The sequence below is a fragment of the Hyperoodon ampullatus genome, assembly GCF_949752795.1.
Source record: "Hyperoodon ampullatus genome assembly, chromosome: 2".
Lineage (NCBI taxonomy): Eukaryota > Metazoa > Chordata > Mammalia > Artiodactyla > Ziphiidae > Hyperoodon > Hyperoodon ampullatus.
The window spans coordinates 44,887,237-44,903,996 of NC_136915.1; the positions used below are offsets into that span (position 1 = coordinate 44,887,237).

Consider the following 16,760-nt stretch of genomic DNA (forward strand, 5'->3'; position numbering starts at 1 on the left):
CTACACCAAAATTAAAGCAGAAGCCTCAGCAAATAAAGTATTACTTCAGTGTTGACCTCTCTGCTTATATTTTCATCAAGATTTCAAGAGACAGAAGAGAGGCAGTAGGCAGAACCTCAAATTCAAAATTAAAGGATCTTGAGTCTTGACTATCCACCCTCATTTGTTCAACAAATGCTTCCTACGTGCCAGAAATTATGACAGGCACTGGAAATACGATGGTGAACCTTACAGACATGAACCCTGTCCTCATGGAGCTATATAGTCTAGTGGGGGATACAGAATTTAACAAACAGATTAAATAAATAAACAAAATTTAGCAAATATATATCTCACTATGGACTATGATAAGTGCAGTAAGAACAAATAGACCCAGCACAGCCAAATAAATAACACCAACTTGGAACAGGATTAGGTTTCTTGTACTACAAAAAAAAAAAAAAATTCTATAAGGAAAAAGAAAAGATTCAGAATTCAAATTATGTAAACTTACAGCTTCTCTGCCAATGAGTGGATAAAAGGGGGTACCAAAAAGTTTCCTTCCGTTGATAAATGCTTTCATGATGAAATTGGTCACTATTGAAGAAAGAAGAAAAACAATAAAGATGCAGACCTTAATGTGTAAGAGCTTTAAAAGTAGGGGATTTCTATATTTAAAACTTACTTTTTCTAGAAACTCCAGCACCAAGGTTATGATTCAAATCAAAAGGGTCTAGAAAAGAAATATTTTTTATTTAAGAATTATGCTCATTGTAACATAAATATAGTTAGTAGCCATAACTAGAGTTTAACACTACATAACTCAGACCATCAAAGTCAGAAAATTATTCTTTTATAATTACAGATTAAAGGATGGAAACTGATAAAAACCAAGAGGAAGAATCTTCCAAATTCTAATGTGTTTCAGTTTTCCCCTCAGTTTCACTGGCCAAATAAAACTCTGGCTTTTTGTTCTGTTTTGCTCTGTTTCGTGTTGTTCCTGAATTAATATCAGCTGAATGATTACCTTCAATAGCAATGCATTTGGATGTCCACTGCTTCTCAAAAGTTGTCAATAGCTTTTTCTGCCGAATGCTAATTACATATTCTTTGAAATCAAATTCTTCAGTATAGAAGCGAAGCAGTCCCAACCAAAGCTCTCCTAATGTTTCTGTGTTCTTTCCAAGTGAAGGTAAACGTTTTTTCTACAGGTGAGAAAAAAGAAAGGAGAGAGACATGTCTATACATATCCAAAATATGGACCCCCAAGTCCAAGTAAAATTATTAACTTAAATTATGCACATCCTAACATGCATCAGTGAGCATTCCATAACATAAAAACGATGAAAAAATTACCAGTTCTTCTGTTTTATCAAAGAAAAAAGCATTCCATCCATCAACCATTCTCTGTGGAATCTGTTTTCCATCAAAGATCTGCATTAAAAAATCAATTTTACTATTAGATTTCAAGCCATCCAACCCAAAAGCCTAAATACCCTCATATCATTTTAGAATTTACCTATAATAGACATAGTGAAACACTTATTCCAAAAGGAACATGTCAAGATGGTATAATCTGATGTCAAGTTATTAATGAATAAAATGTATCTGAAAGACCAAAGCTGGGAAAGGATATCTTAAGAACCTCAGACTCTCCAAACGATACATTTGATATTATCTATTTGGCTATCAAAACACATCCAGCCCAAGTTTAATGAAGTAAAACTAAAGAAAAAGCAGATGAAAATAGCATTTTCATCAAAGGATCACAGACGCAGAAATACATAAGAGATAATACTTATTGATTGTACACCTTAAAGGAAATCAAAGAAGCTATTTGTTGTGGGGAAGGGCTCTAGTACCTTTAATCAGTTATCTGTATCAGATGAGGTTGAAAAGTGCTGGGACACTGATATTTTAAAACAGAAAATTAGGTAGCTTTCCTTGACATTTTGATAAAGATCGTGAAATCTTCATGATTAATTATGAATAGTAATTCACTGTCCTAAGGAAAGGGGGGAAGGTAATGCTACTTTACTAGAAGAATTCCACAAGATGACTGTACAGGGACAACTGACCTCTACAAGCAATTTTGAGAATTATTTTCTATAGGAGTTTTAAGAAAGAGAAGCAATAAAGTAAAAAGTTGGAATAAGTTCAGAGTCAGCAGACCTCATTTCTAGTCTTAGTCCTGCCAAGTAGTGATTCTGGACAAGACAATTATCCTTCCAAATCCTCAGTTTTCCCAATGAAAATAAGAGATTAGCTTAATTAGGTCAGTTTTCTTGAAATTTTATTTTTCTTTTAAGCTGTAGAACCCCTTCCTAAAATGGAACCTTCCTGTAAGTTCAACATGTAAAACAGATAAAAACAGAGGTACTCTGATAAAAGCCTAAGTGGAGAAAACTATACCTTATCTTTTCCTTCCTCCACTCCTCACACATACACTATTGAGCTCCTAGAGCTTACCAAAACATACTTTAAAACCACTAGATAAGGCTGTCCCCATGGCTCCGTCATAGATTAAGATGCTATTATACAAGCTGCCTCTTTAGACCTTGATTACTTTAACAGAATTCTTACTTTTGAGAAACAACCAACATCCAAACCCAATTATGTTGGCTAATAACATAGTAAACGACCTGTGGGCTTTGGAGGGCATTTAATCACTGATTTGCCACCTGTTTTAATGAACTCTCATGTTTCATAGTGCCTAACTATCCACTCTGTTTCAGCCCTTAGAAGTACTAATACTATCCTCTCTTTCTTTTGCACACACACATTTACCTTCTCTTTCTGTTTCTCTCTTTTCTTTCTCTCAACAGCAATCATCCTCTACTCAAGCACTCAAGCCTTCTCTCTAAAACCTCACCAAACAAGTTTGTACAAGGAGTGACCCTGTACATTTCCATATTTATTTTTTTATTTTATTATGGTATTTTATATATAAAATAAGCTATATATATATCTACTGCTATATTTAAATTGTGATTTTATTAGTTGTGGTAAAACACACATAATGAAGTTTACCATCTTAAGTCATTTTTAAGAGTACAGTTCAGTGGCATTAAGTGCATTCACATTGTTGTGCTACCATCACCACCATCCATCCATAGAATTCTTCTCATCTTATACAAATGAAACTCTGAACCTATTAAACAATAATTTCCCACTCCTCTCTCCTGCCAGCCCCTGGCAACCACCATTCTACTTTCAGTCTCTATGAATCTGACTACCCTAGGTATCTCCTATAAATGGAATCATATAGTATTTGTCCTTTTGTGACTGGTTTATTTCACTTAGCATAATGTCCTCAAGGTTCATCCATTCAGTTGCAATTTTTAAGCTGATATAAGCTAAGAAAACATAGTTCATAATATCAAGTGACACTAACACTCCCTAATAATCCTCTCTTAGTATTAATTTTTATGTGAAAATTTACTTTTACTTATGATGATTGCTGGAATAGAGCAAAATCATTCTGCTTAGGAAAGCTCCTTTTGACCTAAAGAACTCTGTATTGTTGATCATGAAAAACACTCTTAGCAGTGCCTTACTTATTACACCCAGTCACTTAAAGTTTAGGTTCAATTACAAATGGAGTCAAAGATCATCAGCTTCATTAAACATATCCTTACCCTTAAAAGTTGATCGATGCCAATGATCAATACTTAAATGATGCCAGAGCAATGGACAAGGGGTCCCATATGACAAGCAAAAAAGGCCAGAAGCAAAAATCCATATATCATCAGTTCATATGTATCACAAAGCCCCCCACAATCAGAGCTCATTATGATGGAAAACATCCCATGGACTGTCTCTCATTTCATCAATCACTGTCTGTTAAGCAGATAATGGAACAGTTCTTGAAGTTGGCTACAGCAATCCTACCTACATTTTTCCAATAATAATGTTAATAAAGCTGCTAATGATAATAATAATAATAAAATTAATAATAAGAGCAATCACCATTTATAAACTCCTACTTTAGCATCTACTACATTCAAAGGCATTTGATGTCTCTGTTCCTTACATCAACATGGAAATAATACTACTATTATTACATTTTTGCTGATGATAAAATTCAGACTAGTGGCAGTCAGGCAGCTTGTTGAAGGCCACATGTCAAAATTAGGATTCAGACCAGTTATCTCTGGCTCCAAAATCATGCTCTGACCGCTGTTTCCATTATATCATGCTGCCTCAATGGTTCCTCATCCATGGGTAACATAATGAGAGAACAGAGACAAACCACAATGAAAACAAAATTTGTGTTCCATTTGGGTTAATCACAGTATTCTATCAAAGTCACAGCAAATTATAGCAAACGGCTGCTATAATATTACTGGGGCAATTATGCTTAAGATCCCCAAATTTAAAGCCTTAACAACAATTAGACTAATAGAGAGAATAATCTTGGCCTTGGCAGGCCTAATTAACTCATGCAAAGTTTTAAATATCCTATAGTGAACAACCTTGTTAAAAAACAAACATCACTCAACATAGATTCAAGCAACTTAAATTTTTCTGTTAGGAAAGGACGTTTAAATTTTTTATTTCTCTCCCACTATTTGTTTAAAAGAGGGAAAGAAATGCTGTTAAAACCACATGGCATTCATTAGAACTTTTAAAAACTTACTAAGGCCATCTGACAAGCACATATGGCTTGCTATTTTGTGATACTCTTCTTTGCCATGACTGTCAAAGTTTATGTGAAATCAGAATATGTGATTTTCCAAACAATTCTGATGCTTCTCACCTACCTCAAAATAACCACCTACCTAAGAAATTAGAACCTGATCCACCCCAATGCTTGCAAATCCACTTTGTGCCAAGAATGAGGAGGAACAGATGGATGATTAAGAACTCCTTTGTATCTATTTTAGAGAGTATAAATTGACTACAAGAAGAGACTCTGAGTCACCAAATCCGAGTAAATATGAGTATAATCTGCTTCTTTTGATGCACATTCTTATGCTTAATGCAATTTACATGACCTTACAGAGGTAAGGAAGAATTTCCTTGTGTTTCTTTCTCAACCAAAATTCACAAAGTTGACCAAAGTATATACAGGAATAAATCAAAACTTCATTGCCAAGCAGGAGGAGGGAGAATACTCTGAAAAGAAGAAACTTATGTATTTGCATCTCAGAGACTATAATATATAAGTTCATGAATGGCTACAAATTACATTATCATTGGCAGCATTCTAAGACTATGAAATACAAAAATGTTGCAAAAGATATTCAATAGTTCTACTCATCTAGTAGTCTTTTGGTAGTCTATATTCTCCCATAATAAGCTTTTCAAAAAGGTTCATTATTTGATTAAACCATTAATGAAAGAAGAAAACTTAGGATATCCATGATGGAAAAATCTTTCATGATCTCATGAACTGAGCAAGATTTACTATATTTAGAGTGTATACACCTATGTAGAAATGCCTTTATAGTTTTCTTAAACATTTACCTCTTGTAGAACTGGGATAACAGGTGGTTTTCTCTGCTGCAGAAAGTACAGCACCATAAGGATATAAGCATATGAAGATAAACTTCCCCTGGAAGCATCTCCAATGTCACATCGCTAAAAAAACATAATGATTGAAAATAAAACTTCAGAATCTTATTCCATGCAGAAGTATTGACTACCTTAAGACACCATTTTTTAAACCCATCAAACCATCAAATACCCAAAAGTTCAATAACAAGCTGTTATAAAGGGTATGGGTAAACAGGTACTCATACATTAAAGAGTATACAGTAGCACAAATTTCATGAAGAATAATTTGGCAATATCAAAATTATAAAAGCACATCTCCCTTAATGTATCAATTCTATTCTAAGAATTTATCCTGCAAATATGCCAAGAAACATGTGAAATGACTAAATAAAATTTCTATTGTAACACTACTTTAATAGTAAATATGAGAAAGAACTTAAAGCTCATCAGTAAAGTACAGGTTTAAAAAACTGATGACTATCCACACAATGGAACAGTATGTAGCCATTAAAAAAAAGGAAAACTCTTAGTATACCTAATAGGAAATAATCTCCAATATTTATTGCTCAGTTAAAAAAGCAAAGTACAAAGCAGTGTTTTCAGTGTGTTTATACCTATAATAAAAAGTGGCAGGAAATGTGCTTGCACTGGAATAATATATTTCTGGAAGGATACAAAGGAACGTTTAACACGGTTTGCCTCTAAGAGGCAAAGGTTGGCTAGGAGACAGATGTGGAAGAAGATTTTCTGCCATAAATCCCATTAGACCTTTTAATTTTTGAACCACATGAATACGTTGGCTATTCAAAAAAAAATTTTTTTAATTAAAAAAAAAACCCTGGGGGCTTCCCTGGGGGCATAGTGGTTGAGAGTCCACCTGCCAATTCAGGGGACACGGGTTCGTGCCCCGGTCTGGGAGGATCCCACGTGCCGCAGAGCGGCTGGGCCCGTGAGCCATGGCCGCTGAGCCTGCGCATCCGGAGCCTGTGCTCCGCAACGGGAGGGGCCACGGCAGTGAGAGGCCCGCGTACCGCAAAAAAAAAACAAACAAACAAACAAAAAAAAAACCCTGAAAGAATCCTCAGAGACTTCCCTTGAGTAAAGCTTTAGCTGATATTATATAAAGGGAAAGGAATGATTTTTCTGACATGAACCACTTAATCTTTTTTATTTTTTACATCTTTATTGGAGTATAATTGCTTTACAATGGTGTGTTAGTTTCTGCTTTATAACAAAGTGAATCAGTTATACGTATACATTTGTTCCCATCTCTCTTCCCTCTTGCGTCTCCCTCCCTCCCACCCTCCCTATCCCACCCCTCTAGGTGGTCACAAAACACTGAGCTGATCTCCCTGTGCTATGTGGCTGCTTCCCACTAGCTATCTAGTTTACATTTGGTAGTGTATATATGTCCATGCCACTCTCTCACTTTGTCACAGGTTACCCTTCCCCCTCCCCATATCCTCAAGTCCATTCTCTAGTAGGTCTGTGTCTTTATTCCTGTCTTACCCCTAGGTTCTTCATGACATTTTTTTTTCATAGATTCCATATATATGGAACCACTTGATTTCACTACCCAAACTCAATAAGAGTAAGGAACTGTCATGTTGGAGTTATTCTGTGAGGTGAATGTAGAAGACTAGCTGTATCAAATGATTTGTAGTATGTGGCTGGATGCTTTCCTTTTCTAAGATGACTCTGTCCATAAAGACATGTATAGGAATATCTAAACAAATATGTCTCCCTTTTGGAAGAGTCGGCTTTATGAAATGAAAATGTAACCAAGTCACTCCCCTACTAAAACCCTTCCACCAACACATTCACAAAATTAACTATTTACTGAGCACCTACCATAAAGCAGGCACTACACTGAAATAAAGATACAGAGGCCTCAACCCTCATGGAGTTTACTCACTTAGCAAAACAACCAAGAAAACAGAATTCAGTATTTTAAGTGTTATAACAGGGGAAACATTAGGTTTTATTGGTATTGCTTTGTTTTCTTGGCCAGAAAAATTTACCGCTAAACCCAAACACCAGATTTCCTAACCCAGAGCCTTTTAACTAGGATGGTATGCCAACTCCCAGGACTAGGGTTGGAAATCATTACTGCATTGAGAAATTATACTATGAGAAATTTACTAGAGTGTTACCTATGAGAGGAGAGCAAACACAGAAAAAAACTAAGAATCACCCTACTCTGAAAGGTATAACTTTAAACCATTTAATATTGACAGTTTCTTCTTAAAATCTCAGGTAAACAAAACTGAGAAAACATTTGTCACAAGTCTGACATCAGCATGTTTTACTTTAATATCATGAGTATTATAACAAAGCAGATCATCAGCTTTTTCATAAATACCTTAGCAAACACTTTCATAGTATATCCCAAGTACTGCACTCTAGGATCAATAGCTGCATATGTAGCTAGCATTCTTGTGTTATGCTGAGCCTGAAAAATAAATTACATATTTGAAAGCATTTCAAATTTATTAAAATTAAACTTACAGATCAGATAAAAAGATAAACTCCACATAGAATATATATAAATGTTAAACTTAAAATACCTGTAAATGAGTCAAGCAAAAATTAACCTTCAATCTGAAGGAAATGTTAAGATGACTGATAAAATTTTTTTTTCCCTATACTAACCACATTCGTAAGTTTTAAACATAAAGGTACAGTCAGTGATCTGTAAACTTTTAAAATGACAACTGTAAACATACCTGGGTCTTTACAGACAATGAAACTTACCAACGTATTATATAAACTGATATCGCCTTCTAAACCACTTCGTCTGTGTTCAAATTTTACTATAGGCACTTTGGCAGTAGTTATAGGCAAAATGTTTCTTAAACCTGATTTAAAAAAAAAAAAACTTCACTAGGTTAAATAATTTTCATAAAATGAAAAAAAAATTTTCTGTTGTTTTAAAGTTCATACCTGGATGTCTCTTAAGAATTTTCGCCAAATTTTCAATTATTTCCTTACAATTTAATTTCTAAAAAACAAAAGAAATAAATAATAAAGTTTGTCTGACTCAACTTGGTCTTGTGCAAATTCTATTTTAATCTAGACATTTAATATTAGCACTTAAAATCTCCAGCCAGAAGGTCTATATAACCTTGCTAGTCAAAGAACATGGTCCACAGACCTGCAGTATCACCAACACTTGGAAACTTGATATAAATGCAGAATCTCAGTCTCCACTCCAGTCTACTGAATCATAATCTGCATAGTAACAACATTCCCAGGTAATTCACATACACATTAAGTTTGAGAAGCACAAAAACAGGAGAATAATGTTTTCAAATACATGGATAAAAAAACTAGAGATGGGTTTGGTGAAGGCAAAACAGTATAGTGATTAAGAACATAGGCTGTGAATTTAGACAAACCTGGATTCAAATCTTGAACTAAGTACTGACTAGCTGTGTGACTCTGACCAGATCCTTAACCCCTTTGAGCCTCATACTACTTATAAAATCAAGATAATCATCAACTCCTACTCTTTTATAAAGGAGCTGGAAGGATTACATGAGACACCTATGTAAAGCATTCAGCAGCATACTTCATACAAAGTAGCACTTTAAGTCTGTCAGCTATTTATTATCATATGTTGATGAGGAAAAGAAGAATAATCCTACTATTACCAGCACCTACTTCTTCAAAAAAAAACCTCTTACCTCTGCAAATTTAAATGTGTTGGTTATTTAAAAACTAGACAGCAAAGCTGATATAGTAACGATAACCCTAATATAAGGAACAAGGAAGATAACAGCATAAATTAACTGGATTAAGCTCAATGCCCACATCTACTACTAAAATCACTTTTGCACATCCCCAACATGATCTTTTTAGCTACAAGAGAGCAGTAGTCATTGCAGCTTAACCTGGGGATTTCAAGGGAATCTTTAGAATTAACACATAATACAAGAGGTTGTTTTTCTCTTTATTATACAAAGATACAATTTATACTAATTAAAAGTTTCCCTTATGGCTCATCTGGAAGAAAATAATTTACTCATTTTCATTGTTTCAACTTTCCAGAGTGAATGGCACAGGTAATATATAGTATACAAACCCTTGGTGATGAGACATCTGATTATTAAATTTTACATAGAAGGGATCTAAAACCCTAACCTCCTTCCTGGGTAAAAACCACTTCCTATTCCCTCAATTCCTGCCCTCCAGAATGGAAAGGGGAAGCCTCTTTCCAAGGAGATGGCACTGAGTAGAAGTGGGTTAAGGAGAACTAAAAAATTTATAACTTTTCATTTTCTTTATAGAACAAAAAGATATTAACACCAGAAGCAATTTCTTGGGACCAGAAATAAGCATCTACCAGGTATCACTGCCATCTTTTCTTTGGTTCTAACAATTTAAAAACACCTTTTGAAAAAACTATTTCCAAAATGCACAGGTACACTATTCTGCTGAATTCTTTTATAATACAACAGAGGCTATACTGACACCACTAAAGATGCCAGAAGCTTGGCCTCACCCCAATCTTGCAAGCAGTCCCTGATTTTGAAACATTAATACCAACAGCTATGCTGTTAAAGAAACGAGCAACTACAGAGATACCCTCCTTTTCTAGTTGCTGCTAGGAAGACCTGGGACACTTCTTCCCTGTCCATTCAGTCCCTTTCTTTACTGGAGCTCGGACAATCTCATTCTCACTGTTGAGGCCTGGTACACATAAAAGGAAAACATAAGTACCCACTCTCACTGCTGAGACTGCTCTGGGGGAAGGTTTGCTCCTGGCATCTCATGGTGGAACTCAGAAAGCTTTCAATTTCAGAAAGTAGGGGTTAGGTTCTACAGTACTATTAGTACTATATTTCAACTACATTATGGGTTAAATAAATTACAGAGAAGCAGTGGGATACAACGGAAAGAGCATGAACTCTGGAGTCAGACAGACCTGGGTATGAATCCCGGCTCCAACATTTACTAGCTGTGTGAACTTGAGCAAGTCAGTTTATCTCTCAAAGCCTCAGTTTCCTCATCTGTAAAATGGGGGAAATTATCTACCTCGAAGGTGGTTGTAAGAGTGAAATGAGATAATGTATGTAAAAGTGTATACTGGGGGCTCAAATGTTAGTTCCCCTCCCCGCCCAAAATGAGTTTCTAAAAGCTAGCCTAGAACACATAATTTATGACAATGCTTCTATGGGAAAAAATGTGTTTTGAGTACCCCCAAATTATAATCAACTTGTAGAACACAATCCATTTATAAATTAAACGTCCACCTTTATTTTCTATCTTTAGTGATACAGAGACATCACCTAATGGAAGAGATATGAAAAGACAGAGTAAGTGAGATCAATGTTCACTACCAAACTGAAGCAACAGTTTTTCATTGGCGCTAATGAAAAAAATTCCAACTCTATGGTTTATTTTTTCCACAAATTCATTAAAAAGCACTAACTATCTGTGACATGGTTTTTACATTATAAAATCACTGAAACAGTAAATTTACTTACTTAAATACTTGAATGTCTTCTAAAATGATGCTAATGCTTTTACATTTCAAACACTGCTATTGCTAATATATTTATACAAAGAATGACACCTTACATTTTTATCAATTCTACATACAAAATTAAAAACAGACTCATCACTAGAAGAAAATAAACTTCCACATCAATTTCCAAACACTAACTCTTACCTCTGCATTTTCGTGGCCTTCAAGGGTCATACAAATATCCAGATCACTATCACGAAATCCAAATCCATTCTTAGAAGAGCCAAATAAGCACAATCTTGCCTTTTCTAAGCAAAGGAAAATAAAAGTCAAAAGTTTTATAATTATCAGGAAAGAGGAGTCTTCTATTAACTACTAATGGTCTACCACAGGATAATCTTATCCAATTCCACGGCTTAAATTATCTACTATTAGCAGATACACTGAGAAATTCCAAAACACTCACCTAAAGCCCAGGTCTTCTCCCCAAAATCTCACACCCATGTATCTAACTGCTTTTCCCATTTTTACACAGACATCATAAATTCAACAAGTCAAAACTAAACTAGCAACTTCACCTCAAACCTACTATTATTCAGAAATATACATGTGGTTCTTAACACCTCTCAACTTTCACATCCAAACACTTACCAAGTCCTTTACCTTCTTCCAACTTAACGACCTCATAAATTCATCTACTTTTATTCATTTGCAACATCAATACCAATAGTTAAAATCAATATTTAGAGATTTATCTCTTGGAAATAAACTAGTTTCTTCAGGGCACAATTCAAGTAGTTTTACAAATATCATCTTAGTATATAGAATTAATTCTCCTCTAAAGTGAGGGATTAATCTATCTGATATAAATTATATATACAATTATTATATATATAGTTATATATATAATAATATTTATATATATATATTATTAGGGTTATTCCTTCATGCTTATTATTGTCACTCAATAAGCTGCGGCTTAACAAGATTGGATTATTCTCCCTATTAATTCTTGTAGCCTACATATTTAGATAACAAATTCTGTATTTTCAAACTTAATCCTCCTATTTAGTTCTGATGCCCCACTTGAAATCAATGACAACTGAGAGATATAAAAGAAGCTACATTCATCAGCAAATAAAAAGTGCATGGGTTTAATATAATAAGAACTTAGATTTGGTCAATACTTTATACACTAGCAAATGTAATTAAAAATAGAATCCTGTAGCACAAAACAGATCATATTTTAAAGGTATAAGTTCATTCTGATTATAAATCAACTCTTCATCCTTTTCTAAAATATTTGGCCACAGAACTCTTGATTCTTTACCTCATGCCCAAAACCTGCTCCCTTCTGCTATTTTTTTACCATCTCAATTAAATAGCACCACCCAACTAGTGAAGGAAAAATCCTGAAACCATCCTTGACTCCTTGCTTTTTGTCACATCTAACATGTAATGCATCCGAAGATCCTGTTGACTCTACATTCAAAATATATTCTCAATCTAACCACTGTTCACCTACTCTTCCAAATCACTATTATGTCTCATCTGAACTTATGCAACAGCTTCTTAAATGTTCTGCTTGCTTCTATTCTTATGGACCTGTACTCCATTCTCTCAGATGTCATTTACGTGTTAAAACCCTCCAGAAGCCTTCTCATTAGACATTCAAAATAAAATTCAAAGCCCTTCTACTAACACCTATAAGACTCTAATGATCCAAAATCTAGGTTAACTCTCTGATCTCACCTTTCTATTACAGTCTACCTCACACACTCCACTCAAGCCACACTAACTTTCAAGCACGTCAAACATAATTGAGTCATGGGGTATTGTACTTGCTGCTCCTTCTCTCTCGAATGTTCTCTCCTTGAATATTCATAATAATTTGCTCCTTTATACTATTAATGGCTCTGCTCAAATGTCACCTTATCAGAGAGAACTACCATAACACCTCATCACTATCGTTCTAACTCCTGTACTTTAACAGTGTTTATTATTTCCTGATATATTATTTACTTGTCAGTTGACTATCTGTCACCCCTCTTAACATAAGCTTCATGAGAGCTGGTTTCACCTCTTTTATTAGCACTGTATCCCCAGCACCTAGAATAGTACCTAACATATAACATGCAATAAACACTTTTTAAACAAATGAATGAAACTCAGACCAGGTAACTATAATAACAAAAGCAATCAACTTTGACATACAACATACCATCATATTCTTTTTGAATAAACTTTTCCAAGCCAATTAAGATTTGCTCCCTGTTGTGTTGTTCAGAAAAAGGTGGTGACAATTCATCTAAGTTAAAAAAAGAAAAGGAAAAAGAAAAGTAAGGAGAATGAAATCTGAAAATGTCTTCAATTTTTTACCCTAAAAACTTTACTTTTCTTCATTATTTGTTGACTCTCTGACATTAAAATCATAAATGTTACTGGGGAAGGAAGGAGCAGAGAAAGAATAGAAAAATAACTTTACAGATCTATGTACATTTCACATGATCATTTTCCCTGTGAAACAGCTACAAGATATACTTTCTTCTACAAATTATTTAATTTTTTTTTCAGACAATCCACTCTCTCCCATATACATGCTGGTTTTTCTCCTCCTGTTAAGACTATTCTCATACTGTTACACTAGGTACCCAACTCAATCAAATCTAACAGTTCCCTCAAATGCCTGGTCAAGATTCATACCTTCCCTATAAGCTTCTTTGTCTACTCACGGCCTTTAATGACCTCTCCTTAATAGAATTTCCTTAGTTCTTCAAACCACTTGCCAGTTTAGTTTATACTGTCCTTTCAGTTTTCTAGTTATTTCATTTATAGTCATCTTACTTTTCCAAATAAGACCATACATTCCTTAAGAATAGTCTTTTTTTTTTCTATCTCCTCCTCCAGACTCATACCCAAGAGTTAATATGGTAAGGAATTAAATTAATATTCAGCTTTTGAAAAACAAATGCATCATCAGTGGTTGCAAGCTGAATAGCTGAAATACAGGTGATTTTTTTTTTTGGATTGGAGAAACTATTCTGTGTGATACTCTAATGGTAATATATAACATGATGCACTTGTAAACACCAACAGAACTCTGCAGTACAAAGAGTCAACTTTATGGTATGCAAATGTTTAAAAATCATCTAGGAGGTCAGGGAATCTCAGGATGGAATGCAGTCTATAACAAAGAATCCAGCTACATTATAAATGTATAAGAAAACTTCACTCAAGGGAGTGGGGGGGGGAGGTGCTAATCTAACTTTGAAAGTAAGTGGAGCCTGTAAGACTAAGGGTTAAAGGAACTGCACATAAGCACTGTACTCTAATTGATAAAGTTGCTTCCCATCAGGGTATAGGATAACAGTTCTGATAATGCTATACATGTGTACTTAAATGGAACAATTAAATAAATGGGTGGCACATGGTAGGAGCCAGGTTTCTCACTGTTGGAGTTGGACATTTACAGATAATCAGAAAGAGCCATGTGGTAATGTATTAGACTTGGAGACATCAGTACAAAGTCATGCTTAGCTTAATAAAGGTAAGATGGTCACATGGAAATATTTATAGATACGTGTATATACATGGATTAGTATACACACATAAATTTTCTTGCTCGGAGAGGACCTAGAAACAACAATACCTAGTAACACAACAAGCACTCTAACACCCAGATCTTGGTTTCTAACACCATTCTCCAATAAAGGAACCAGGGCTCTTTGGGAAAATGTCTAATTCGAGGGCTGAGACAGAAATTTACATGATGATCCTGGAGTATCTTGCAGGGCCAGAAAGTAAGAAAGTGCTAAAATACAAAGGAACAAACTAACCACAACAACAAAAAGAAACCAAAAGACTTCACACACTGATGGGAATATATCAAAAGGTCACAGGAACCAAATGAAAGCACTCCCAACAGCCAAATTTGGAACAATCTGGGCAACAAAAATAGTAGTATTGGATTATAACCCAAAGTATAATACATCTATGGGTCCATACTGAGATAAATATATGACTCAATAAATAAAAAGAAATGTAGTGAATTATATCTTAATAAAGCTGCTAAAGAAGAATGTGCCATGGTCCAGCCATTCAACTCCTAGGTATTTACCCAAGAGAAATTAAAACACATGTCCATACTCAGACTCATACATGAATGTACACAGTATATTTATTTATAACAGCCAAAATTTAGAAACAAACAAAATATTTATCAACAAGTGAGTGGTAAACAAAATGTGGTATAGCCACACAACAGAACACAACTCGGAAATAAAAAGAAATGAACCACTGACACACATCACAGCATAGATGAATCTCAAAATAATTATGCCAAATGAAAGAAGCCAGATCCCCTCATCAAAAAAAAAAAAAAAAAAGTATATTCCATGTGATTCTATTTACCTAGAACTCTAGAAAAATTCAAATTAATCTATAGTGACCAAAAGCAGATAAGTAGTTGCCTGGCAGGAGGTGAAGATAAGGAAGGGTAGAAGGGAGGGATTATAATGGAGAACTAATGTTATGACATCAGAAACTTTATCTTACCTGGGACACAGGAAGTACTTAAAAAATGTTTGCTGAGTAAAGGTTTATTCCAGGTACACCATAAATGTTTATTGAAAAATGGTATGTAAGGCTTTACCCAAATCTTTATAACCTTATCTCCCTCTATTACCTTTCTTATACTCTACCAAATTTAAGGCTATTATTCTCTCAAACAAATACTACATGCTATGCTTTTATGCATAATCTCTTATATCTGAAAATGCAGTCCATCTCAAATGCCACATCATTAACTCCAATTCCTCTGACCCACTCCAGTTAAAATTAATTGTGTCTGACTGAACTGCATTTTGTTTACCACTGCTATAGAATGTAACACATTCTGCTTCCAATTATGGCAGGTTTCATACATGTCTTATACAACCATTTAGAGTAACACTGTGCAAGAAAATTGCAATGACGGTAACATTCTTTATCCAGACTGTCCAGTGCAGTAGCCACTAGCTACATGTAGCTACTCAATACCTGAGGTGTGACTAGTATAACTGAGTAACTTAATTTTTTAATTTTAGCTAATTTAAATTTAAATAGACACATATATCTAGTGACCACCATATTAGACAGCACAAATCCAGAGTCCAAGCTCCTTAAAATCAACACGATGGACTCTGCATTCCCCTTGGCATTTACCACTGTGCCTTGCACACAGTAGGCATTTAATAAATATATGTGGTTGGGTCTCTAAACTATTTAAAAACCTCTACCCAAAGGAAATGTAAGCAAACTATTTTCAAATAAGAAAATAAATATTCAAAATCTAAGAAATAATCTAGTCTTAGGAAGTAGTTCTAGTAATAAAAGACTTACCAAAACATCTTTTACATACTAAATCAAGTATTTCCCGAAATCGATTTGTCATTGGTGGTAGAGGCTTTAGATCAATTTTCCTGAAATCCTCTGGGCAATCATTTTTTGAATGGCCATCCTTTTTGCAGATACTGCATACTATTGTTGGCGGCTATACAAAGGTTAAAAAAAGAATCTAATAATCAAATAAACTATTGAGGGACTTCATCATCACTTATAAAGCCGTACAAAAAGAAACTTTTATGCAACTCAGTCTGATAACCTGCACTTTCAAGAGGTTAAAAAGAAAAGCATGTTAATGAAATTCAGTAGTAAATGTAAAAAAAAAACACATTTTGAGCCAACCACTAATTTTCTTCTCCACTAAAATGATATTACCAAGGATTAGATTTACCTGAAGATGTAAGATAAAGGAAATACCAGGAGATACAAA

At 34.5% G+C, this 16,760-nt stretch overlaps 1 protein-coding gene across 3 annotated transcripts in view; it reads right to left on the minus strand.

Moving 5' to 3' along the window:
* TUT4 (terminal uridylyl transferase 4) overlaps positions 1–16,760 on the minus strand; it is a gene marked incomplete at both ends in the record, with an annotated part of 114,469 nt that overhangs the window by 22,598 nt on the left and 75,111 nt on the right. For all 3 annotated transcript variants that reach the window (XM_079727024.1, XM_079727026.1, XM_079727025.1), the window contains 11 exons: positions 494–576; positions 665–712; positions 1,007–1,184; positions 1,336–1,413; positions 5,449–5,562; positions 7,841–7,930; positions 8,233–8,336; positions 8,422–8,479; positions 11,153–11,256; positions 13,170–13,256; positions 16,328–16,478. In XM_079727024.1, the coding sequence (XP_079583150.1) occupies positions 494–576; positions 665–712; positions 1,007–1,184; positions 1,336–1,413; positions 5,449–5,562; positions 7,841–7,930; positions 8,233–8,336; positions 8,422–8,479; positions 11,153–11,256; positions 13,170–13,256; positions 16,328–16,478 (1,095 nt within the window). The remainder of the gene's footprint in view (positions 1–493; positions 577–664; positions 713–1,006; positions 1,185–1,335; positions 1,414–5,448; positions 5,563–7,840; positions 7,931–8,232; positions 8,337–8,421; positions 8,480–11,152; positions 11,257–13,169; positions 13,257–16,327; positions 16,479–16,760) is intronic.